General features: G+C 39.4%; 1 protein-coding gene across 6 annotated transcripts in view; it reads left to right on the forward strand.

The window, feature by feature from the left end:
- Window positions 1–26,992, forward strand: part of nphp4 (nephronophthisis 4) — a 298,208-nt gene that overhangs the window by 139,472 nt on the left and 131,744 nt on the right. For all 6 annotated transcript variants that reach the window (XR_010013356.1, XM_062999062.1, XM_062999063.1 and 3 more), the window contains exons 10-11: window positions 17,622–17,792; window positions 20,856–20,982. Coding sequence is in view for 5 of the 6 variants with exons in the window: in XM_062999062.1 (XP_062855132.1) it covers window positions 17,622–17,792; window positions 20,856–20,982 (298 nt within the window). In the remaining variant the exon portion in view is untranslated. The remainder of the gene's footprint in view (window positions 1–17,621; window positions 17,793–20,855; window positions 20,983–26,992) is intronic.

Consider the following 26,992-nt stretch of genomic DNA (forward strand, 5'->3'; position numbering starts at 1 on the left):
GCCCCAGACCATGGCATTCCCACCACCATGCTTGACTGTAGGCATGACACACTTATCTTTGTACTCCTCACCTGATTGCCGCCACACATGCTTGAGACCATCTGAACCAAACAAATTAATCTTGGTCTCATCAGACCATAGGACATGGTTCCAGTTATCCATGTCCTTTGTTGACATGTCTTCAGCAAACTGTTTGCGGGCTTTCTTGTGTAGAGACTTCAGAAGAGGCTTCCTTCTGGGGTGACAGCCATGCAGACCAATTTGATGTAGTGTGCGGCGTATGGTCTGAGCACTGACAGGCTGACCCCCCACCTTTTCAATCTCTGCAGCAATGCTGACAGCACTCCTGCGCCTATCTTTCAAAGACAGCAGTATGATGTGACGCTGAGCACGTGCACTCAGCTTCTTTGGACGACCAACGCGAGGTCTGTTCTGAGTGGACCCTGCTCTTTTAAAACGCTGGATGATCTTGGCCACTGTGCTGCAGCTCAGTTTCAGGGTGTTGGCAATCTTCTTGTAGCCTTGGCCATCTTCATGTAGCGCAACAATTCGTCTTTTAAGATCTTCAGAGAGTTCTTTGCCATGAGGTGCCATGTTGGAACTTTCAGTGACCAGTATGAGAGAGTGTGAGAGCTGTACTACTAAATTGAACACACCTGCTCCCTATGCACACCTGAGACCTAGTAACACTAACAAATCACATGACATTTTGGAGGGAAAATGACAAGCAGTGCTCAATTTGGACATTTAGGGGTGTAGTCTCTTAGGGGTGTACTCACTTTTGTTGCCGGTGGTTTAGACATTAATGGCTGTATATTGAGTTATTTTGAGGGAAGAATAAATTTACACTGTTATATAAGCTGCACACAGACTACTTTTCATTGTGTCAAAGTGTCATTTTGTCAGTGTTGTCCCATGAAAAGATATACTTAAATATCTGCAGAAATGTGAGGGGTGTACTCACTTTTGTGATACACTGTATATATGTATATAGTATATATATATATATATATATATATATATATATATATATATATTAGGGCTGTCAAACCATTAAAAATTTTAATCGAGATTAAAGAACAAAAGTAATCGCGATTCATCTCGATTAAAATTTTTAATCGTGTGACAGCCCTAATATATATGTATTTATCTCAATTAATCGCAAACTAATAATTAAGCAAAATTTGAACAGTTATGCACATTGTTATTGCAAGAACGTGTTTACCAATAAAACATTCATAAAATATGATAAAATTATTAAATCTAAATTCATTTTAGAAAGCACATTATCTGACAAAAGTGAGGATCTTTTCCTGTTCATAACCCTGACACTGAAAACAGGTGCACCAACCATAATGTTTTGATCTAATATAAGGCATCAATAAAGCATCAAAACACAGATATGAATATTTCATAGATCTATTAAGGAAACCCTTTAATACTGTGTTTGTGCAGAAAGAATACTGGGAAATATTGTTCTAAATTACCATTCAAACATCTATAAATACCTGAAACAGTCAAGTTAGCAGACATTATCTATAAGTAATTGACTGTAGCTATATAAAAAAAGTGTTAATTAAAACAGTCCATGTAAACGCTTAGTCCATATAAATATCAGATACGAATGTGTTTTTAGAGTTTTACTTCTTACCGAAGAGGGAGGAGGCGGAGCTACACGGTTTTGATGGACAGCTCTAGCAGCCAATGGAGATACTCGTTACAAAGCTTGCGTGGTTTCATTCATCTTTTCATCAACACGTACAAGTGAAAACCGCTGAAAGTACTTTATCGGACAGTTCATGCGCTTTACATCCTAATTCATCTGAAATGCAGTTAATTACCACAGAGACACACATGTATGTGGCACAAACAGCCAAATTAAAATAGTTAGATAAAAAATTTTAATCTTGATTAATTTTTTTAATCGCGATTAAAACATTTTAACGACAGCCCTAATATATATATATATATATATATATATATATATATATATACAGTGTATCACAAAAGTGAGTACACCCCTCACATTTCTGCAGATATTTAAGTATATCTTTTCATGGGACAACACTGACAAAATGACACTTTGACACAATGAAAAGTAGTCTGTGTGCAGCTTATATAACAGTGTAAATTTATTCTTCCCTCAAAATAACTCAATATACAGCCATTAATGTCTAAACCACCGGCAACAAAAGTGAGTACACCCCTAAGAGACTACACCCCTAAATGTCCAAATTGAGCACTGCTTGTCATTTTCCCTCCAAAAAGTCATGTGACTCGTTAGTGTTACTAGGTCTCAGGTGTGCATAGGGAGCAGGTGTGTTCAATTTAGTAGTACAGCTCTCACACTCTCTCATACTGGTCACTGAAAGTTCCAACATGGCACCTCATGGCAAAGAACTCTCTGAGGATCTTAAAAAACGAATTGTTGCACTACATGAAGATGGCCAAGGCTACAAGAAGATTGCCAACACCCTGAAACTGAGCTGCAGCACAGTGGCCAAGATCATACAGCGTTTTAAAAGAGCAGGGTCCACTCAGAACACACCTCGCGTTGGTCGTCCAAAGAAGCTGAGTGCACGTGCTCAGCGTCACATCCAACTGCTGTCTTTGAAAGATAGGCGCAGGAGTGCTGTCAGCATTGCTGCAGTGATTGAAAAGGTGGGGGGTCAGCCTGTCAGTGCTCAGACCATACGCCGCACACTACATCAAATTGGTCTGCATGGCTGTCACCCCAGAAGGAAGCCTCTTCTGAAGTCTCTACACAAGAAAGCCCGCAAACAGTTTGCTGAAGACATGTCAACTAAGGACATGGATTACTGGAACCATGTCCTATGGTCTGATGAGACCAAGATTAATTTGTTTGGTTCAGATGGTCTCAAGCATGTGTGGCGGCAATCAGGTGAGGAGTACAAAGATAAGTGTGTCATGCCTACAATCAAGCATGGTGGTGGGAATGCCATGGTCTGGGGCTGCATGAGTGCAGCAGGTGTTGGGGAGTTACATTTCATTGAGGGACACATGAACTCCAATATGTACTGTGAAATACTGAAGCAGAGCATGATCCCCTCCCTCCGGAAACTGGGTCGCAGGGCAGTGTTCCAGCATGATAATGACCCCAAACACACCTCTAAGACGACCACTGCTTTATTGAAGAGGCTGAGGGTAAAGGTGATGGACTGGCCAAGCATGTCTCCAGACCTAAACCCAATAGAACATCTTTGGTGCATCCTCAAGCGGAAGGTGGAGGAGCGCAAAGTCTCGAATATCCGCCAGCTCCGTGATGTCGTCATGGAGGAGTGGAAAAGCATTCCAGTGGCAACCTGTGAAGCTCTGGTAAACTCCATGCCCAGGAGAGTTAAGGCAGTTCTGGGAAATAATGGTGGCCACACAAAATATTGACACTTCAGGAACTTTCACTAAGGGGTGTACTCACTTTTGTTGCCGGTGGTTTAGACATTAATGGCTGTATATTGAGTTATTTTGAGGGAAGAATAAATTTACACTGTTATATAAGCTGCACACAGACTACTTTTCATTGTGTCAAAGTGTCATTTTGTCAGTGTTGTCCCATGAAAAGATATACTTAAATATCTGCAGAAATGTGAGGGGTGTACTCACTTCTGTGATACGCTGTATATATATATATATATATATAACGCCGAGTTTCGAACCGAGGAGTTCAGAATCTCTGCGCTGGTGTGCTGGCGGAATATCCCGCTGCACCACATGGGCACCTTACGTACTATTTTTAGCAACTACTTTACTTTGGTAGTTGTTGGTAATGTACCAGGAAACGTTTACATTCATGTGCAAACCAAATTTTAAAAAAGGAGTTTTGGGATGAAACCTTGTATAGGTTGTCAGCTGTAGGCACTGCCAGTGGTGCCCACTAGGGAGCGCCCAGCTTGGCACCCAGCCGGTAGAAGAGCTGAGATTAGTTCATCATGATCCCAACGCTGGTGTGCTAGCGGAATATCCAGCTGCGCCACTTGGGTGCGAGGTTAAAATTTTCTATTGAATTTATGCCAGTCATTTATGTGCCAACTCACAGTCATGCTGGAGAAGGAAAGCCCCACCCGAGGGTTTTTTAAATAATTGATTTCATGCACATCACCACAACATCAGCATTAACTCATCAAAAATGACCGGGAATGAGTTTGTTGGCTTCACAAACATCTCTTTTTTAATCCATGCTCAAGTGCCTCTGGTATCCTCAGTCATGCTCCAGCTGCTGAGTATTTTTATGCCTTTGTGAATTTTTGACCTGCGGGATACAGCGACTCCGATTCGAGAGTATAAGAGAAGCAATCTGCTTCGTTTGGCCTGGTGCCAGAACCGAGATGGCTCCCTCAGTTGCAGGGCTCGTGGATGATCAGTCTCAGAGGTCTGTGCCAGTCTATGAAAACAGTTTTATTTCACAACAGAGCCACACAGAAAGCTAATGATGTGACTCAGCTGGGGTACAAAACCAAAGCATATGCTCCTTTATGTTTACTGTGGGAGATGCATGAAACTTTCAAATGGTAGCAGTTTACCAGAGTAATCAAAGACTCAGGATTGTAAAAATAGAACAGATTCTGTGTAGTTTCCCGGGCTGCACCTAACAGCAGGGGTGGTATGTCTCCCTTAACATAATCATTTGTACTTCCCTACTACTCAAACATCTCACTAATTTTTTTGCACCCATCTCCATAAACAAATATAAAGCCACTGGCTGCATCATTTTACCAACCAGCGGCGAATTCATACATACAGGTACAGTGGTAGCCTAGTGGGTAGAGCTTTGGGCTATCAACTGAAAGGTTGAGAATTTGAATCCCAGTTCTGCCATGCAGCCACTGTTGGGCCCTTGAGCAAAGCCCTTAACCCTGTCTGCTCCAGGGGCGCTGTACAATAGCTGACCCTTTGTTGTACTTTACAACTGTATATGTATACTGGTGCTGGTCATAAAATGAGAATATCATGAAAAAGTTGATTTATTTCAGTAATTCCATTCAAAAAGTGAAACTTGTATATTATATTCATTCATTACACACAGACTGATATATTTCAAATGTTTATTTATTTTATTGTTGATGATTATAACTGACAACTAATGAAAACCCCAAATTCAGTATCTCAGAAAATGTTAATATTGTGACATGGTACAATATTGAAGACACCTGGTGCCACACTCTAATCAGCTAATTAACTCAAAACACCTGCAATGGCCTTTAAATGGTCTCTCAGTCTAAAGACGACCATTGACACCTTGCACAAGGAGGGCAAGACACAAAAGGTCATTGCTAAAGAGGCTGGCTGTTCACAGAGTGTCCAAGCACATTAATAGAGAGACGAAGGGAAGGAAAAGATGTGGTAGAAAAAAGTGTACAAGCAATAGGGATAACCGCACCCTGGAGAGGATTGTGAAACAAAACCCATTCAAAAATGTGGGGGAGATTCACAAAGAGTGGACTGCAGCTGGAGTCAGTGCTTCAAGAACCACCACGCACAGACGTATGCAAGACATGGGTTTCAGCTGTTGCATTCCTTGTGTCAAGCAACTCTTGAACAAGAGACAGCGTCAGAAGCGTCTCGCCTGGGCTAAAGACAAAAAGGACTGCTGAGTGGTCCAAAGTTATGTTCTCTGATGAAAGTAAATTTTGCATTACCTTTGGAAATCAAGGTCCCAGCCTCTGGAGGAAGAGAGGAGAGGCACAGAATCCACGTTGCTTGAGGTCCAGTGTAAAGTTTCCACAGTCAGTGATGGTTTGGAGTGCCATGTCATATGCTGGTGTTGGTCCACTGTGTTTTCTGAGGTCCAAGGTCAACGCAGCCGTCTACCAGGAAGTTTTAGAGCACTTCATGCTTCCTGCAGCTGACCAACTTTATGGAAATGCAGATTTCATTTTGTAATATACAAGTTTCACTTTTTGAATGGAATTACTGAAATAAATCAACTTTTTCATGATATTCTAATTGTATGACCAGCACCAGTATATGATAAATAAAAGCATTCTATTATATTCTCTTTGTATTCCTCTACCACTTGTTAATGGTGCCTCAATCAAACCATGTAAGTTGCTGCGGCTACAACTGCAGTTTGCCACCTTACCTATTGCATGTTAATGGTCTTCCAGCACAGAAATGACCCAAAGCATGTTGTATAATCACTTCAAAGCGAATCAAAATGAATAGGTCTGGTATCCAGAGTCATCTTTGGCCACTTGAACAACACTTAAACTGTAAAAATAGCTGAAACTCTTTCGGCACGGTGGCTCAGTGGGTAGCTCTGTCGCCTCACAGCAAGAAGGTCCTGGCTTTGATCCCCAGGTGGGGCGGTCTGGGTCCATTCTGTGTGGAGTTTGCATGTTCTCCCCCTGTCTGCGTGGGTTTCCTCCGGAGCTCCGGTTTCCTCCCACAGTCAAGTGTGTCTGAGGGAAAATTGTGTTCCTGGTACACGCTCCCTCCGACCTCTTATTATTTACCACTACCTTGGTGGATTTGCGCGTGCTGATTTCTGCATTCCTTCACTTCTGTACAGGCGCCCCTTGGGCTACTAACCAGGATCCTAGTAGACACACCCTCTTTCTAGTCTGGTCTTTTCTCACTCAGCAGACTTTAGTGGATGATTTTGTCTGCTCTAGGCACTGCCAGCCAACCGGTAGAAGACTTGTGGAGTTCAGAATCCCAGCGCTGGTGTAAAAATAGCTGAAACTATTTCAGCACGGTGGCTCAGTGGGTAGCACTGTCGCCTCACAGCATGAAGGTCCTGGGTTCGATCCCCAGGTGGGGCGGTCTGGGTCCTTCCTGTGTGGAGTTTGCGTGTTCTCTTCGTGTCTGCGTGGGTTTCCTCCGGGAGCTCCGGTTTCCTCCCACAGTCAAGTGTGTGAGGGAAAATTGTGCCTATTTGGTCAAAGGGAATTTAGAGGACAGTTGGTAATGTTAAAGGAGAAGGCTTTCGTTGCATCTGGGTTGCATCACTTTTATATTTATTGCTGGGAAATGCATTTAAATTTAAATGTTTCAGATTGTACAACTAGTTTAAGATGGATGATACGAGTAAACACAAAAATGCAGTTTTAAGTGATCTATTTATTAAAGATTAAAATAAATAAATGACCTATAATGCCTCTCTAAACATAACAACTGGCTTTACCACCTTTGGCAGACAACTTCAAGGAATTTTGGCTCATTTGGCTTATTTAAATGATGTAGTGTAGCATCACAGTGCAATCAAGTGTTTTCAGCATTTCCCTCTGCAAAGACAACACAGCCTTGTAATCAACCACACAAATGTTAAATTCCCTCTTCTGTAAGCTAATAAGCCACCTCTCTCATTCAATTACAGCCCTGCCATTGTAACTCGGCCTGTGTTTAAACACTTGGAAGAATTTTTGCCCCAGAGCACTAATTTTCCCTCCATTGTTCTCATTCTATCCTAGCCGGGCTTAAATATAGTTATATGCACAGTTCTCTCAATGCTAGCTCTGTAGCACTGCAAAACCCACACTGTATGGTCAAAGGTATATGTATATCTGACAGTGAGCTCTTTGGGAAACACTTTTATTTTTTGCAGCAAGAAGGATATCTATCCATCCATCCATCAGTCTAACTATCTGTCAATTGATCGATCTAGCGGTCCCATCCATCCATCCATCCATCAGTCTAACTATCTGTCAATTGATCGATCTAGCGGTCCCATCCATCCATCCATCCATCCATCAGTCTAACTATCTGTCAATTGATCGATCTAGCGGTCCCATCCATCCATCCATCCATCAGTCTAACTAGCGGTCCCATCCATCCATCCATCAGTCTAACTATCTGTCAATTGATCGATCTAGCGGTCCCATCCATCCATCCATCCATCCATCAGTCTAACTATCTGTCAATTGATCGATCTAGCGGTCCCATCCATGCATCCATCCATCAGTCTAACTGTCTGTCAATTGATCGATCTAGCGGTCCCATCCATCCATCCATCCATCAATCTAACTATAGTATGTCAATTGATCGATCTAGCGGTCCCATCCATCCATCCATCCATCAGTCTAACTATCTGTCAACTGATCGATCTAGCGGTCCCATCCATCCATCAGTCTAACTATCTGTCAATTGATTGATCTAGCGGTCCCATCCATCCATTCATCCATCCATTTTCTGACTCAAAATTTATCTGTTGGTTAGACGGAGACCACAAGTCCCAGTGCCTAGACCAAGCTATATACACTGATCAGCCAAATCACTAAAACCACTGGTTTAATATTGTCAAAACAGCTGTTACCCACTGAGACATGGACTCCACATGAGTGAAAGGAGTCCTGAGGTATCTGGTACCCTGACATACTAGCAGGTCCTTCAACTTTTGTACGTTTTAAGGTAGATCATCCTACAGTGCATTCCAGTCTCCTAGCAAGGAAAAACTATGCACACATGCCAGAACAGGCTACCTCTCTCCATTGCATTGCCAAGTCCCAATGTCTGCATTCCTATTTTAGATACTCTTGATAGACAGGAGTCATAGGAAATTTCACTGGCCTGCAACTATGCAGCTCCATACTCTGAAGGGTGTGTTACACCACCTGTAACAGATGTCAGAACCTTGATGTCCACTGGTCATCTGGCTTCAATGAGTCCTGGCTTTCGAACCACCTGTCAGCGGTTAGCCCACCACCACTCCAGGTTCAAATCAACAGGCTAATAATCGGCCGAACTACATACTCTACTAAAATGTTCAACAAATAAATAAGTGAAAAGGAAGCATGCAGTTTGTAATGCTGAGTGTAATTTCATATGTTGACATGGTAGCAAATTAATTAACTTGTTTACTTTTTGGCAAATTGAAGATGAGCCTTTGTAAGGCATATTTTGGGTGTGATCGGGAAGGAACTGTAGTTCATGCAATTTGGATCGGATTAGTGTTTTGCTCATTTTTAATTTAATTTTTGATTTTTCTCTTGATTTTAGTGTGATGTTAGGCTCTAAGGTGAAAACATTAAGTCTTTCAGTGCACTTAACTTTTGGAAGATTGATATTCTAGTTATTTTCCACCAATCAGTCATGTTGGCAGCTCCAGCTAGCGTAGCATAGCGTAATGTAGTGTAACACTTCAAAACTTCTTCCAACCCGATGACAGCTTCTCACACCGGATTACGCCCCGGCATAGATAGCCATGAATTAGCATAGCAGGACCAGACATGGTGTCCTGATCTGAATCAGGACAGGTCTTCATGCAAATGAGCTTTTTCAGCTCAGACTGAAGAAGTCACTTGGAGTGAAGAGTTGAAACGTATTTCCACACTAAACTGATTCAGCTTTGGGATTGTGTACCTGGATTACTGAGCATGCATTGAGAGATGTAGATTGCTTGGTTGGTAAAGGAAGGTGGTATTTAGCACATCATTAGGTTTGGTATGTAATGGAAATGTTCTTCTCCGTCACTAGGCTACATTCACACTTGGCATAACTGTGCTATTGTTTTCTATAGTGAGGTGCAGCTTACCTTGCCACTGCACTACTTTGAGTGTAACACAGGCAGGGGTAGCTCAGTGGTTAAGGTACAGATCTAGTAATCAGATGGTTATTTATTTAAGCCCTATATCTGCCAGCTTGCCACTGTTGAGCTTTTGAGCAGACCCTTAACCCTCACTTGCTTGCAATGTACAGTATATTGTCTCAATTGTAAGTTGCTTTGGATAAAGGTGTCTGCTAAATAGGGTTGGGCGATATTGCCGATTTTCATACCGTCATACCGTCTTCAGGAAATACCGCGGTATACGGTATTACCGCGGCGGGGGGGGGATTGGGGGGGGGGGGGGGGGTTGTGTCGCGGACAAACTGTACAGTGTACACACTTGAGTGTAATTACAATATTTCAATGTTTTATTATAAAAAGATTTAACAATCTGAACGTCAAACATTGCTTATCTTGTCTGATCTATAATAAATATGCATAAGTATAAATGCATGTGTATCAATTACACTTTAACACAAACATTAACACATAACATTTTGGCATTGTAATCTCTCTCTGCCCACACAAAACAGAATAATAGCAGGCTACACACTTCAATATATTTCAAAAGTTAACTGCTTAGTTTATAGTTACAGATATTTCTTAAAAGTGTATGAACGTGTACGATTAGTTATGCCTGTAATCCAGAATTAAGTTCTATACCGTAACAAAAAATATGAATGTAAATGTTCATGTTGCGATGACGGTGATGTAAAGTAATGTTAAAATAATTCAAAGTCCAAACATTTGAGTGGTTAACGAGAACGCTACTTTACATGTCACACAAGCTCGGTGCAAAACTCGAGCACAGAAACGGTACAAATCCGATCTATTCCCTACACACTCGCTCCCTACGCCCTATAGTGCGCTTCACTTTCTTAAAGGGCCAGACAATATATTTTATAATTCAAATTACACGACAGGTGAGACGTTCTTTTTTGTTAATATAGCGCTTTTATTTAGGAAAAAATAGTTCTTACATAGGCAGGAAAATCTATGGCAGACAAGAGTCAGAACAGCGGATTGGGCGTAACGTTATTATTACTGTTTGCTCCTTTTTCTCAACGCTTGTGCTCGATTTACACTGAAGATATATTTAGTAAATAAGTACATGTCCGCGCATGCACGCGCTTGTGTTCATTTCCGGTTGAACTGATAAAAAATGTTGATTTTGAAAAATTAAAAGACGAGCCGTTTTTCAGTTTCTGCTTGTTAGCTCACAGCTAACGCTAGCCAGTGTGGCTCTTCACTCGTCTCTCTGTGTTATCACCAGTGAGCACCCCACAGCCAATCAGCGAGCTCCAACCGCCTACCCCTCCCACCCCTCCCTCACTGTGGATGCACGCATGTCCTAAAGTCTCAGTTTTCAAGGTAAACCTGAAGCAGAAATTCGGCGCTTCACATTTAAAAAATACCGTCACCATTTTTGAATACCGTCACCATTTTTAAATACCGCAGTATACGGTAATATCGTCATACCGCCCAACCCTACTGCTAAATGCTGAAAATGTAACACAAAGCGCTGATTCTCCACTTGTACATTTGGTTTTTACTGCTTGCTGCTGCTCTCAAAATTCTAAACTTAACCAAGTTTGTTGATAACCCCTTTAAAGAGCTGCTATTAAATAAATAGTATATATAACCTACTGTAGATGGAAGGGAAGCAGAGACTTGGCAGAATAAACTGATTTGCACTGTTTCACAAAACCCTGTACTGTGGTGTTCCACTTTAAATTAGAACCATGTCATTGTGAGAAAAATCCACCATGGTTATAGTGAGCTGTGAAACAAGGAGACCGGGGTTGCATTTTGCATAGCAATCACATGTTTATTAATCCTGGAATTGCTTGTTGTGACTTTGTAGCTCTTTAATAAGATTTAATGCACCCTTTGATTAAAGCGATAAAGTTTAATGAACACAAATTACAACCATTGCCAGAGCTGTCTAGGGTTTTAAAATACAACCCCAAATCAGAAAAACTTGGGACAGCATGGAAAATGCAAATAATAAAAAAAACACAAAGTTTTTTACATTTACTTTGACTTTTATTTGATTGCAGACAGGATGAACCTGAGATATTTCATGTTTTGTCTGCTCAACTTCATTTCCTTTCATTCAAAAAAATTGGGACAGTAAAGCATTTACCACTTTGTAATGCTGCCATTCCTTTTCACCACACTTAAAAGAGGTTTTGGCACCGAGGAGACCAAGTGATTTAGTGTTTCAGTTTTTATTTTGTCCCATTCTTCCTGCAAACACGTCTTAAGATGTGCAACAGTACGGGGTTGTTGTTGTCGCATTTTTCCTTTCAAAATTCTCCACACATTCTCTATTGAGGCCAGTCCAGTACCCGTACCCTCTTCTTCCGCAGCCATGCCTTTGTAATGTGTGCAGCATGTGGTTTTGCATTGTCTTGTTGAAAAAACGTCCCTGGAAAAGATGACGTCTTGAAGGCAGCATGTGTCGCTCTAAGATCTCAATGTACTTTTTTGCATTAATGCTGCCATCACAGAAGTGTAAATGACCTTTGCCATGGGCACTGACACAGCCCCATACCATGACAGACCCTGGCACTGACACAGCCCCATACCATGACAGACCCTGGCTTTTGGACTTGTTGCTGATAACAGTCTGGATGGTCCTTTTTGTTTTTGGTTTGTAGCACACAGCGTCCGTTTCTTCCTCTGTGTGCTGGTCCATCCCTAATGCTTCCGAGCCCACAGATCTCAACACCGCTTCTGGACATGGTTAACATAAGGCTTCTCTTTTTGCTCAGTAAAGTTTTAAGTGGCATTTATGAATGTAACTTTGTATTGTATTTATACACAAAGGTTTGCCAAAGTAATCCCTCACCCATGTGGTTATATCAGCTATTGGTGAATAATGGTTCTTGATGCAGTGCCATCTAAAGGATCGTAGCTTGCGAATATTCAGCCTTGGCTTGTGTTCTTGTCCATTACACAATAAAATTCCTCCAGATTCCCCAATAATATTATGCACTGCAGAGGGAGAAATATGCAGATCCCCTCCAGGTACCATGGTACCAACTTTTTTCTGATTTGGGGTTGTACGTTTCATACAAATCTGCATGTGAATTGCATATTTTCAATCTCGCCTCTCGATGCTGCCGGTGTAGCATCTTTAAGCAATGTACTCTTAGCCTTGCGGTGAACAAAGCGCTAATCGCTTATCATGTGAAACCAGTGTTATTAACACTTGTCATGTAAAAGATGTGGCCTCATTAATGACTATGCATTGTGAAGATGTATTGAGCTGAAGATCAGCATGCTTTTGCTATCACATTTTGAGCAGATTATGCACCTGAGCTCCTCCAAGCCCTGCACACAATTATCACCTGTGTCCCTGCCTCGTACCATCTGAGCTCTGACCCATAAACGCTGGAAATCATTTTTGTTAGTGGGTATAAAGTGCTGCTTGCATATTGCCGTACCTCTGGAGAAAAATGCAGTCCTGATCCTCTTCATTAGCTTGCACGTTTGTGGGAAGAGCGCCAAAATTAGCTAAAGAGCAGGTGTGCATCTGTGACGAGAGAGCTTGCTTTGCATTTTAAATTAAAAAATATATATATATACAGCCCATTCCAGCATATCCCAAACATGTTTAATGTTGTTGCAGTCAGGTGAGTATGGGGGCCAAAGCAGTATGACCGATTGTTTTGTTTTTGGGAAAGACCTCCTGAAGATATGGGTGCAGATGGTCCCTGTAGCGCTCATCATTCAAGAATTGTGGTACAATGACCAATGGTCCTAGCATTCCCTCTTGCATTGTTCGTTGAAGCTCAACCAATTTAGGTCATGGCCACTGTGTGACTTTTAGCTGGATGTTTTTGATGGTTCCAACACTCTTGGTACACCCGTGATACCATGGTATGGGAACAGCCTTCAAGTGCAGCTGTTGCTAAAACACTGGCACCACACCCCCGGCTGCAACTATCTCTATGCAACTATCTCTATCTATCTATCTATCTATCTATCTATCTATCTATCTATCTATCTATCTATCTCTATCTCTATCTCTATCTCTATCTCTATCTCTCTCTCTCTCTCTCTCTAATCTACAGTATCTATCTAGCTCTCTCTCTATCTAATCTAATTCTATCTATCTATCTATCTATCTATCTATCTATCTATCTATCTATCTATCTATCTATCTATCTATCTATCTATCTATCTCTCTCTCTCTCTCTCTCTCTCTCTCTCTCTAATCTACAGTATCTATGTAGCTCTCTCTCTATCTAATCTAATTATATCTATCTATCTATCTATCTATCTATCTATCTATCTATCTCTCTCTCTCTCTCTCTCTCTCTCTCTCTCTCTCTCTCTCTCTCTCTCTCTCTCTCTCTCTCTCTCTATCAATTCAATTCAATTCAATTTGCTTTATTGACATGACAAATTTACATATTTGTATTGTCAAAGCTTACATTAGTATATATCAATATTTGAAAAAAGAACAAGTATATACATAGAAAAAAAATGGTAAGAAAATATTCAATATGTAGTAAAACAATTGTGTGTGTGTGTGGTGGGTGTGCGTGGGGGTATGTGTTCGGGGGGTGGGTGGGTATTTTATTTGGTGTTTCACTCACTGTCCCGGAGTGTGTGACACTCCTGTACATATCTGGCTGCAGTGGAGGCTGATGGTCCCTCTCCTAAAATAATGGCCAGTTTTTCACTGTCTGTCAGCGTTCTGAAGCCGCTCACCTCTCTTCCAAACTGATCAAAATATTTGTGTCTAATTGTTGTGTATTTTGGGCAGCTTAGAAGGAAGTGCACCTCTGTCTCAACCTCACCTGTCGTGCAGTGACCACACAGTCTCTCCTCTCTGGGGATCCAGGACTTTTTTAACCTGCCTCTCTCGATGGCCAGGCTGTGGTCACTCAGTCTGTATTTGGTGAGGATCTGTCTCTGCTTCGTATCTCGGACAGTGAGGAGATACGTGGCCAGGTTGTATTCATGTTTTAGGGTCAGATAGCAGTTTAGTCTGTTTTGGGATTGAGTTTGGGTTCTCCAATGTTCCAGATAAGTGTTTTTGAGGTGTTTGATAATTTGGGTGATTCTGATTGGTGTCTCTCTCTCTCTCTCTCTCTCTCTAATCTACAGTATCTATCTAGCTCTCTCTCTATCTAATCTAATTCTATCTATCTATCTATCTATCTATCTATCTATCTATCTATCTATCTATCTATCTATCTGTCTATCTGTCTATCTGTCTATCTATCTGTCTATCTACCATCCATCCATCCATCTAATCTAATCTATTTAATCTATCTATCTATATCCGTCCGTCCGTCCATCTATCTAATCTGTCTATCTATATCCACTCACTCATCCATCCATCCATCCATCCATCCATCTATCCATCCCCCTCCATCCATCCCTCCATAAATTTTTTTATAAACCCATTATTCATCCAATATAATTATATAATATGCATATTAGAGCTTTCATTATTTTGTGCACTTCCCTATAACGTCCCGAATGACCTCACATGGTCTGTCTACTCCACCAACTACCATGTCACAGTTCAGAATCGATGAACAGCCAGAGCTCACTTTAAAACCCACAAACCAGATTTATGAAGATCTAAGCACTAGAATGTCTGAGGGTTACCTTCATAGCTGCTTTTCTGATGGATTATTGTTTCTCTGCACTTCTCGGTTGGACTTGGAGAGTCACTACATCTTTTAGCATGCAGAACAAGCTGCAAGAGGTATTAGCGCCGGAGCATTAGTTAAGATAGCGATCACGTGTTTACCGAAGAGCTGGGTGATCTTGGCAGGCGGCTGCACACGTTAATCCAGCGTGGGATGTTTTATTGCCAAACTCTCTCCGGCCGCGTGATGTATTTGCGCACGGAAGACGAATGTCTTACATTAGTGCTCTTTGCTGAAGTGCAGAGTATTTATCACGCTGCACATACATCACAGACCAGATACATCACAACGTCCTCTTATATCACTCCGCGAGACGTCACTGTGTGTCTGAGCCAGTGAGAATGGAAAGCAGAGATTGAGGAATTGAGCTAGATGAAGAGAAACATGGAAAACTATGGAAACATGAAACAGAAGAAATATGAAGAGCTGAATTCCTTTCACAATTTCTGCTCATGATTGATTAAGTGGTACATAAGCCTGATCAGCGTATTCATGTCTGACTATAATGCTTCATCCCATGAGACCAAGAGAATGCTCTCATCTTTTTAGCCGACTGTTGCTCTGTGATGGATTTGCACCCAGTCCAGGGTATGAGTCCAGTTTTATGATGACTGGATGCAAAGCAAAACCCATAAACTACAAAATACAGGGGTTTCTGATTCTAATCTGATTCTGATTCTAAGTTCATGATAAACAGTCAATTTATGCTGACAGGTACACTGACCTTCTGACCAGATGATGTCTTCAACATGGTAATGACCTGGAAGTCTTTGCTACAACAAGGCTTGTTGGGAATTTTACATACTGTTTATACTTGCTTGCTAAACATACTCTGTTGAAGCTTATTAATTTCTTTGTTTATTTTTGTTTATTTATTTGTTTCTTAATTTTATTTTTTTTGTTTGTTTATTTATGTTGTACCTTATTTATTTATTTTTTATATTTTATTTATTTGTTTGTTTTTCTTTGTTTCTTAATTTTATTTATTTATTGGTTTGTTTATTTATTTTGTACCTTATATTTATTTATTTTGTATATTTTATTTATTTTAATTAATTTATTGGTTTATTTGTTTATTTATTTTGTATATTTTATTTATTTTTATGTATTTATTGGTTTGTTTTTGTTTATTTATTTCTTGTACCTTATGTTTATTTATTTTGTATATTTGTTTTATTTGTTTGTTTTTCTTTTTCTTAATTTTATTTATTTTTTGGTTTGTTTCTTTATTTTGTACCTTATATTTATTTATTTTGCATATTTTATTTATTTTAATATATTTATTGGTTTGTTTGTTTATTTATTTTGTACCTTATATTTATTTATTTTGTATATTTTGTTTATTTTTATTTATTTATTAGTTTGTTTTTGTTTATTTCTTCCTTGTACCTTATGTTTATTTATTTTGTATATTTTATTTATTTGTTTTTTTCTTTGTTTCTTAATTGTATTTATTTATTTGTTTGTTTATTTATTTTGTACCTTATGTTTATTTATTTTGTATATTTTATTTATTTTGATTTATTTGTTGGTTTGTGTTTTTGTTTATTTATTTTTTGTAACTTATGTTTATTTATTTTGTATATTTTATTTATTTATTTGTTTTTTAAACACTCCATTGTGTTAATATTCTTTTTCTCTTTTAGCAGTATACACTTTCTGATCACATGACACAGTTGGCTTTATATTTTTGGTTAAAGCTTTATTCTTCACTCAGAAGTGACATTGAGATCTATGTTTAAAAATCCCAACAACACTGCTGCACCTGATGCACTCATTCCAGAACAACACACACATGTTGGTGTTGGTGTCATTGCCGTGCTGAATATGGTTCACCAGCCAAATGTCTCTTATTTGGGGTCCTATAGAGGTTTATTTTGATAGATGGGGTCCAGAGCCAGAGGGGTGACAGTTTGCTCATATGGTAGGTGTAGCTTCTAAAATAATAAATGAACGTTTAAACCATATTGGTGTACCTAATACATTTCCATGCTGTGTTCTGACTAATCCGAGCTCTTGGCCTCGATGAGGGTGAGATTAAGGGTGGGTGAGGGTGAGATCTCTTGGCTCTGTGTGTGATTAATATATACTGTAGCTGCTCAGACAGTGCATAATCAATACATTTATATACAGAGCAGTATCTAGAGATGCATGGTAAAGTGTTTTCTCACAAGAGCATTGTCCTCTCTCTCAACATTCATACATCTCTCTCATTCTCTCTGTTCCATAGCCTGATTATACAGCGAGCGGTGATGCATTCTAAACGTGGATGATGCATTTATCATGTCTGAAGAGTTTATGCTAAACAAATCAGCTACTCACAAACTAACACTGAGGAGCCCAACACTTTCAGATTCATACATTATAGTTTACATTAAGCAACTGATTTGTTCATCAGTTTATTTAAAGAAATTGTCAGTGACATTTTCTTTGGTTCCTTCTAGATGTCCTCTATGACCTCTCAGCGGGCTGCGTTTATGCAGTGTGTGCGCTGGGGTGTATGGAGCCCTTTCGCAGATCCGGATGGACCAAGTGAGAGCGTGAGTCTCGGTCTGCAGGGTGGAGCCTTACCCAATCCCTATGGTGTCATGGTTTACACAGCACACACCCAGCAGGTAACCAATTAACACTAATATTAAAACAGACAATACAAACTAATACTCACTACCAAAAAAGTATCAAATAACAGGGTTCAGTAAACAACCTAGACTAACATGGTTTATCAAGATGGGTGATAGTTTATAGTTTGTTACACAATGACCTCTTAGCTGCCAATAAAAAAGTTTAAAAAAACACACACACGTACATTAAATTTTTGGCACAAGATACAATAATTTAAATAAATAAATGATTTATACAGTGCCCTCTTAGCTGCCAATAAATAATAAATAAATAAATGATTTATACAATGCCCTCTTAGCTGTCAATAAAAAATATATATAATTTAAAAATAAATAAATAAATATGTAAGTGAGGTAAAAAGACACATATTTAATTTTTGGCAAAAAAACAATGATTAATACTAGCTGCTCTTTTAGCTGCCAATAAATAAAGAAGTTTAATAAATAAAATAATTAAATATATAAGTGTAAATAAATTAAATAAATAAATAAAAATACATTTACACTCCATTTCTGGTGTGAGATAAAATAATTGAAATAAATGTCTTTAAATAATAAAAATAAAAATTATATTAATACTAACACTGCTCTCTTAGCTGCCAATAAGTGGATAAATAAGTAAAAAAAAAAAAAAAAAAAAAGAATAATACTAACAATGCCCTCTTAGCTGCCGATAAGTGTAAACAATATACCAATTTACGAAACCCAGGCAGGCACAGTGAGAGCATCCCTCTCCTCATTCTTAAACCCATGAACATGGTGCTATCTGCCTCCCAATGACTACTGCACCACACTAAACATTGACTGCTAGAAAATGGCCCCATTGTAGAGGCACATTCATTCTCTAACAGTTAAGCCATCATCTCTTCATTACTACCGTCAGAAGCTGAAGATGTTTGGAGGAGAGTGTCAACTGTCCAGACTGTTATAGTTAGCACTTTAGCTGCTGCAGTTTGAACCAACTGGAGCTTGTTTATTGATTTACATTAGAATCCTGTAAGAAGGGCAAGGTGAATTATCCTACAATGCATTCTGGTGCCCTCTCTTCCATGGAAAAACAATGCCCTGGGCTGGATTTGTCAAACCAGTTAACCTTTTTCCATTGCTCTGGTGTCTGGGTTTGATACCTGCATGCTCGCTGTAGGTGCTTTTGACAGTAGATTGGGGAGAAATGTCAGTGGTTTATCTAATAAAACATTCAATGTTAGTTTTTGGCACTGTCCTTTATAATCAGAGATTTCTCTACATTCACTGAATCTCTCAGCAATAGTATGGACTGTAGATGGTAAGCTTTTATTGTGCAATTGTGCATTTAAAAAATCGTTCTAAACAGTTGTACTATTTGCTAACACAGTATTTTTTCATGTTCTTTTCTAAAGACTAAGTTAGTATTAGTATGGTACAGGTAAAACATCAACTATTTTTATTTGATACATAAATAAAAGACAACAAATCACTGCTCCCAGAATCAACGAAAGTGTGGCCACACCACTCCAGTCCTCCCTCTGGGTTGAGTTTACATGTGTTGGAAAACTACACACAGGTGTCCATACACTGTGGACATTCAGACTTACACGTACTCTCCTAGAGTACTGCAGCTCTGCATTTATAATAGTGTCAGTGTAATTATGTAATTACTGCACTGAACACTGTGGTCTAGCATGAGAGTCCTGATTGTCCAGATCAATCCAGGAGGAGCGCAGCTCATCTTTCTGCAGCCTGTAGACCGACGCTAACCACTATTACAGCCATTACACCCCCATTAGTTTATTAGCTCCGTCCTGTTGTGCTGCTGTCATATTAAAGTCAATTAGCATCATTAGGAAATGAAGCCCTGCTGTAATGGCACTTTCTCACCATATCAGCTCCTCCCAGTCATCTCATCTCTGTATTAGCATCAGTGCTAACTGAGCCACTCACTGTGAGCTACCTCAGAGCTTCTGCATGATTAAAGCTCATACAGCACTTCCTTTTTAATATGATGGGGGGAGAAAAAGTTTCATTACAAACTATGAAGTGATTTATTACATTTGCTTTTGCTATTTATTATACTTTTAGTGCATACGGGGGCCAAAGTACTCTTAATTTCTCTAATAATAATAATAATAATAATAATAAAATCATTATTATTAGTAGTAGTAATAGTAGTAATCATTGCAAGTTATTTATTTATGTTAATAGTTGTCTTTTAGATTAGGAGATATAGGAAGCTTTTATTAGCTTCACCATTTTTGCATTTTCTTCTTCTTCTTCTTCTTCTTCTTCTTCTTATTATTATTATTATTATTATTATTATTAGTAGTAGTAGTAGTATTTGTCATTGCAAAATGTATTTATTTATTTATTTATTTATGTTAATAGTTGTCCTTGTGATTATGAGATATAGGAGACTTAGCCTTAACATTTTTGCTATTATTATTATTATTATTATTATTATTATTATTATAATTAGTAGTAGTAGTAGTAGTATTGCAAATTATTTATTTATGCCAATAGTTGTCCATGAGATTAGGAGATAAAGGAGTCTTTTGTTAGCTTCAACATTTTTGCTATTACTGTTGTTGTTGTTATTATTATTATTATTATTATTATTTATCATTGCAAGTTATTTATTTATTTATGTATTTATTTATTTATTTAATTGTGTTGATAGTTGTCCTGAGATTAGGAGATGTACGAGTCTTTTATTAGCTTCACAATTTTTGCTATTATTTATTTTTTTATTTTTTTATTTATTTATTTATTTATTCATTCATTCATTCATTCATTTATGTTAATAGTTGTGCTTAACATTTTTAGGAGTCTTTTATTAGCTTTACCATATTTGTTACTCACTGCTGTAAAATCTTTCCAACCAGTGACATCTTTTTCTAATAAATCCAGCTCCAAATTGTTTGATTATAAATTTTTTTTTCTTCATATTCTAATAAGTACAACATTAGGACATCATGTGTCTTATGAAATGAAACCAAAAGTGGTTGACTGCTATTCCTCCATCACTGTATATGAATGTAGTGTTTATAATATAGTTACATATGCATTCTGTCCCTCTTTAAGGCTGATGCAGAGAAAAGTGTCATTAAATTCAAGTTTTCCGACACCGAGACAGTTACTTCCAGTATGGCAACGAAAGCAATCGCTAAGGAAACTCTTCAGCCTAAGAAGTTGCATTTTACATCCCAAGGTAAACCATCATTAGTATGTATGTATTTATTTTTCCCAACTGTCCTTCCAATCTAGTCATGTCCAATAACACGATTGCATTTTCACTTCCTCTCTACTGCTGCTAACCTCCACTTCTGACCAAGGAGAGCCATAACTAGCACACGCCCAGATGAATGGATGGATGAATTGATGGATAGATGGATGGATCTATCCATCCATATGTCCATCAATTTATCCATCCATCCCTCCATCCATCCATCCATCTATCCATCCATCTATCCATCTCTTTAGCTCTATATCTATCAATTTATCCATTCATCTATATCTCTATCCATCCATCCATCCATCCATCCATCTATCTCTCTGTCCATCTACTCATCCATCCCTCCATCCATCTCTTTAGCTCTATATCTATCAATTTATCCATTCATCTATCTCTCTATCCATCTACCCATCCATCCATCCGTCCATCTCTCTGTCCATCTACTCATCCATCCATCCCTCCATCCATCCATCCATCCATCTCTTTAGCTCTATATCTATCAATTAATCCATTCATCTATCTCTCTATCCATCCATCCATCCATCCATCTGTCCATCTACTCATCCCTCCATCCATCCGTCCATCTCTCTGTCCATCTACTCATCCATCCATCCCTCCATCCATCCATCCATCTATCTCTTTAGCTCTATATCTATCAATTCATCCATTCATCTATCTTTCTACCCATCCATCCATCTATCTATCTATCTCTGTCCATCTACTCATCCATCCATCCATCCATCTATCTATCCATCAATTCATCCATCCATCTATCCCTCCATCGATCCATCCATCCATCCATCCATCTATCTATCTCTCTATCCATCTACTCATTCATCTATCCATCAATTCATCCATCCATCTATCTCTCTGTCCATCTACTCATCCATCCATCCATCCATCCCTCCATCCATCCATCCATCCATCCATCCCTCCATCCATCCATCCATCTCTTTAGCTCTATATCTATCAATTTATCCATTCATCTATCTCTCTATCCATCCATCCATTCATCTATCTCACTGTCCATCCATCCATCCATCTATCTCTCTGTCCATCTACTCATCCATCCATCCATCCATCCATCCCTCCATCCATCCATCCCTCCTTTCATCCATCCCTCCCTCCATCCATCCCTCCCTCCATCCATCCATCCATCCATCCATCCCTCCATCTCTTTAGCTTTATATCTATCAATTAATTCATTCATCTATCTCTCTATCCATCCATCCATCCATCTATCTCTCTGTCCATCTACTCATCCATCCATCCATCCTTCCATCCATCCATCCATCTATCTCTCTGTCCATCTACTCATCCCATCCACCCATCCCTCCATCCATCTCTTTAGCTCTATATCTATCAATTAATCCATTCATCTATCTTTCTACCCATCCATCCATCCATCCATCTATCTATCTCTCTGTCCATCTACTCATCCATCCATCTATCCCTCCATCGATCGATCCATCCATCCATCCATCCATCCATCCATCTATCTCTCTATCCATCTACTCATTCATCTATCCATCAATTCATCCATCCATCTATCCATCCATCCATCCATCCATCCATCTCTCTATCCATCTACTCATTCATCTATCCATCAATTCATCCATCCATCTATCCATCCATCCATCTATCTCTCTATCCATCTACTCATCCATCTATTCATCAATTCATCCATTCATCTATCCATCCATCCATCCATCCATATATCTATCAATCTCTCTATCCATCTACTCATCCATCTATTCATCAATTCATCCATTCATCTATCCATCCATCCATATATCTATCAATCTCTCTATCCATCTACTCATCCATCTATTCATCAATTCATCCATCCATCTATCTCTCTGTCCATCTACTCATCCATCTATTCATCAATTCATCCATCCATCTATCTCTCTGTCCATCAATTCATCCATCCATCCATCTATCTATCCATCAATTCATCCATTCATCTATCCATCCATCCATCCATCCATATATCTATCAATCTCTCTATCCATCTACTCATCCATCTATTCATCAATTCATCCATCCATCTATCTCTCTGTCCATCTACTCATCCATCTATTCATCAATTCATCCATCCATCTATCTCTCTATCCATCAATTAATCCATCCATCCATCTATCTATCCATCAATTCATCCATCCATCTATCTCTCTGTCCATCTACTCATCCATCTATTCATCAATTCATCCATCCATCCATCTATCTCTCTATCCATCAATTCATCCATCCATCTATCTCTCCATCTATCCATCTCTCCATCCATCCATCTATCTAATTGCATCAGTTATAAGGAATCCTTGCTGGCATCCAACCCTGACAAACAAGTCAATCATTGTTCGTGTTGGCATTTAGCCTGCCGGTAGCAGAGCTGAGACTGGAACTCACGAGTTTGAGATGTCATCTCTGATGTGTTAGCGTGTTTTGCCACTGTGCCACCTGAGCCTAAATTTGGATCTACGTGAAATCATGAGAAAGTATGATCATCTCTTTATTAATTCCTGTCAGTGTAATTAATAAACTGAGGCATTTTCTGTGAAGATAGATGTTCTTTATGTGACTTGTGGTCAGAGCTATGGTCAGCACGGTGTCTTTGCTGTTAGTGCACTGTAAGCTTTACTGTCAGACAGGTGCTGGCTTGATTAAACTTTATTCACTGTACGCCCGTTGATTGCTTCCACAATACATGCTGGATACTTTGTGAAGTTTGACTGATTTGATAACGGGGATGTCCTTGCCACCCCGGTACATGATGTATCTGATAGAAGGCGTCTTTTGGTGACGCTGCACATTGTACAGATCAAGTTCAAAGTCCCAGAGAACTCGGCTTAATTGTTGTTAAACAAGCAAGAAGGGAACGTGATAATTACTTAAAGCAGACTGAGATAATGAATGTACTATTTTCCTAATATACACGGCTAATTGGTATTTTCTGTATAACCCTGAATTCACATTAGCAAGTGGCAATTAGTGCATTTTCCTTTGGAAAAACTCCTATAAGCATGTTGGAAGTTGCTGCTCAGAGGTGGGCACTGATCAGAAAGTATTTATTGCAACATCTTGATAAAACCAGATTTTTTTTCCCCCTTCATGCACACTTAACAACAAAACACAGCTAAACACAGTAAGAGACTTATGCTATGAGTGGATGATGTCAGAAGGGCTCCAAACTATTTTTCTTTTTTACAACTTTTTTTTCTTTTTTTCAACCTCCCCTCCCCCCCCCCCCCATTTTCTCCCCTAATCTAGTCGTGTCCAATTACCCTGATTGCATCCTCCACTGATTCAACCCTCCACCGCTGACTGAGGACGCTTCTCAACTGACACACGCCCCCTCCGACACATGCTCAGTACAGACTGTATTTTTCACCTGCACGAGTCTAGTTCATATATACCGATCAGCTTTGTGCACGGAGAGCCACACCCTGATCAGCATTATTCCCCAGCCCTGTGCAGGCGATATCAATCAGCCAGCAGGGGTCATAATTGCACCAGTTATGAGGACCCATGATCCGACTTGCCCCTAAACCTATGAACAACGGCCAATTGTTGTTCATGCAGCCGCCCAGCCCAGCTGGATGGCAGAGCTGGGATTCCATACGATGTATTCGAAAACCCAGCTCTGGTGTGCTAGCGTATTTTACCGCTGCGCCACCTGAGCGACGGCTCCAAACTATTGATGTAACCTATCAAAACCAATCACTGAAGTTTATTGCTCTAGCGTTTCATATCTTCTTTGCATGAAATAAAAAAAACCTCTGACGAACGAGTCAATCATTGTTTGTGTAGACGCCCAGCCTGCCGGTAGAAGAGCTGAGATTTGAACTAAACATGGCAAGAGGCAGACGCTATGAGTGGATGATGTCAGAATGGCTCCAAACGATTGAGCTAACCCACCAAAGCCAATCACTGAAGTTTATTGCTGTACCGTTTCATATTTAAGTATGGCAGTTGTAACATAGTGGTTGAAGTACTGGACTAGTAATCAAAAAGTCGCTGGTTCAAGTCCCAGGTTAACTGCCAGGTTACCTCTGTTGGGCCCTTGAGCAAGGTCCTTAACCCTCAATTGCTTAGACAATATACTCTCACAGTACTGTAAAGCGTTTTGGATGAAGCGTCTGCTAAATGCTGAAAAATTTTTATATATATTTTGCAAGAAATAATAATAAAAAAAAAAAATGCAGACATTTGGTTCAGTTGGTTCCACTCCTCAACAGTTATCCAGAGGACTTGGGTTTGATCCTTACCTCCTGTCCACTGTCTTTAGGGAACTGGCTATGTTCTCTCTGCCTCTTCTAGATAAATCAGGCTCTACTCAACATCCAGAAACATAGAGTTGTGGAAAATAAGTGAATAGGGGAGCATTCCTTGGCTTGGCGATTAAAGGCACTCTGTCCATGAACCTTTCCGTATACTTGCTTTGCCCCCATTGTTTGAGTGGTGCCAAACCTGCTATGACCCCAAATAGTATGATGCAGTTAGTTCAAACAAATGAATGGTATTTACTCTTGGCAGGTAGAAGGCAAAAGCATTCTCGAGGTTGGTGAGTGAGTGATGTTTTTCAATGCTTCAGTGTTTATACAGCACTAGACTGACACCTACAGACTGGATGCGATGGCTTGTTTATTCAGCCCATGCGCCCATGCTGTTGTGTCAAAACAGAAAGCAAAAGCTCAGCAGGCACTGGCCAATTAGGCAGGTGAATCTGACAAAGTGATTTTGCATCATGTGGCATGCACGACTGGGACCTGGTGCAGTCTGTATTTTATTTTTAATACTTCATTATACTCCGTAAAGACCCCAAAACAAGGCAGAATGGGTACAGTGTTTTTATTCCAGCGCTCACATATTGTGGACAAAAATGCATTCTTGGTAATAAATCTTCATAAGCACTTTTCTAAAATCTTTATTATTTTATTATTATATGTACTTACCTTTTACTGGAGTTTGGAACTTAACTAAAACTCGTGGATTTTGCCCTCTGCTGCTGTGATCTGTACATCATAATGACCCTCACCTGGTCTGGAGAGGGGAAAAAACACCTAACACCTCAAATAACAGTGTGCATAGATCTTCTATTTTTAACTGCTTCGTGGTAAAAACTGTCTAAAGGTGTTGAAATAATCAGGGCTCAGAGCTGGCAATCTCAGGGCTGAGGGTTCAAATTCCAGCTTTGCCAAGCAGCCACTATTGGGCCCTTGAGGAACCTTTTGTCACCAGTGCTGTTGTAAAGATGGCTGATGCTGCTCTCCAAGCCCAGCTTTTCAAAGAAAAGCACTTCATTCCTTTGTGTATACAGAGGTCAATTGGTTCTGAAACTGGTTTCAAGTGTAAAAGGCATTGAGATTCAAGGTATTTTTTTTCCCATAAGGATGTATGGGAAACCTGTTGATGCGTTCCATGGTCCTGTGGAACTGCATATATTTTAGGCTAATGTAAAATAATGGTCTTGTGCTTTCAGAGTGGATTTAACGGTTATTCCACACAAATGCAGATTCGTCAAATAGATATCTATCTATTTGCCTGTCTGTCTGTCTGTCTGTCTGTCTATCCATCTGGGCGGCACGGTGGATAAGTGGGTAGCACTGTCACCTCACAGCGAGAAGGTTCTGGGTTTGATCCCCATGTGTGGTAGTCCGGTTCTATCTATCTATCTATCTATCTATCTATCTATCTATCTATCTATCTATCTATCTATCTATCTATCTATCTATCTATCTATCTAATCTGCCTATCTATCTATCTATCTATCTATCTATCTATCTATCTATCTATCTATCTATCTATCTATCTATCTATCTATCTATCTATCTATCTATCTATCTAATCTGCCTGTCTATCTATCTATCTATCTATCTATCTATCTATCTATCTATCTATCTATCTATCTATCTATCTATCTATCTAATCTGCCTGTCTGTCTGTCGATCTATCTATCTGTCTGTCTGTCTGCCTGTCTATCGAT

This window comes from Trichomycterus rosablanca, chromosome 7, assembly GCF_030014385.1.
Source record: "Trichomycterus rosablanca isolate fTriRos1 chromosome 7, fTriRos1.hap1, whole genome shotgun sequence".
NCBI lineage: Eukaryota > Metazoa > Chordata > Actinopteri > Siluriformes > Trichomycteridae > Trichomycterus > Trichomycterus rosablanca.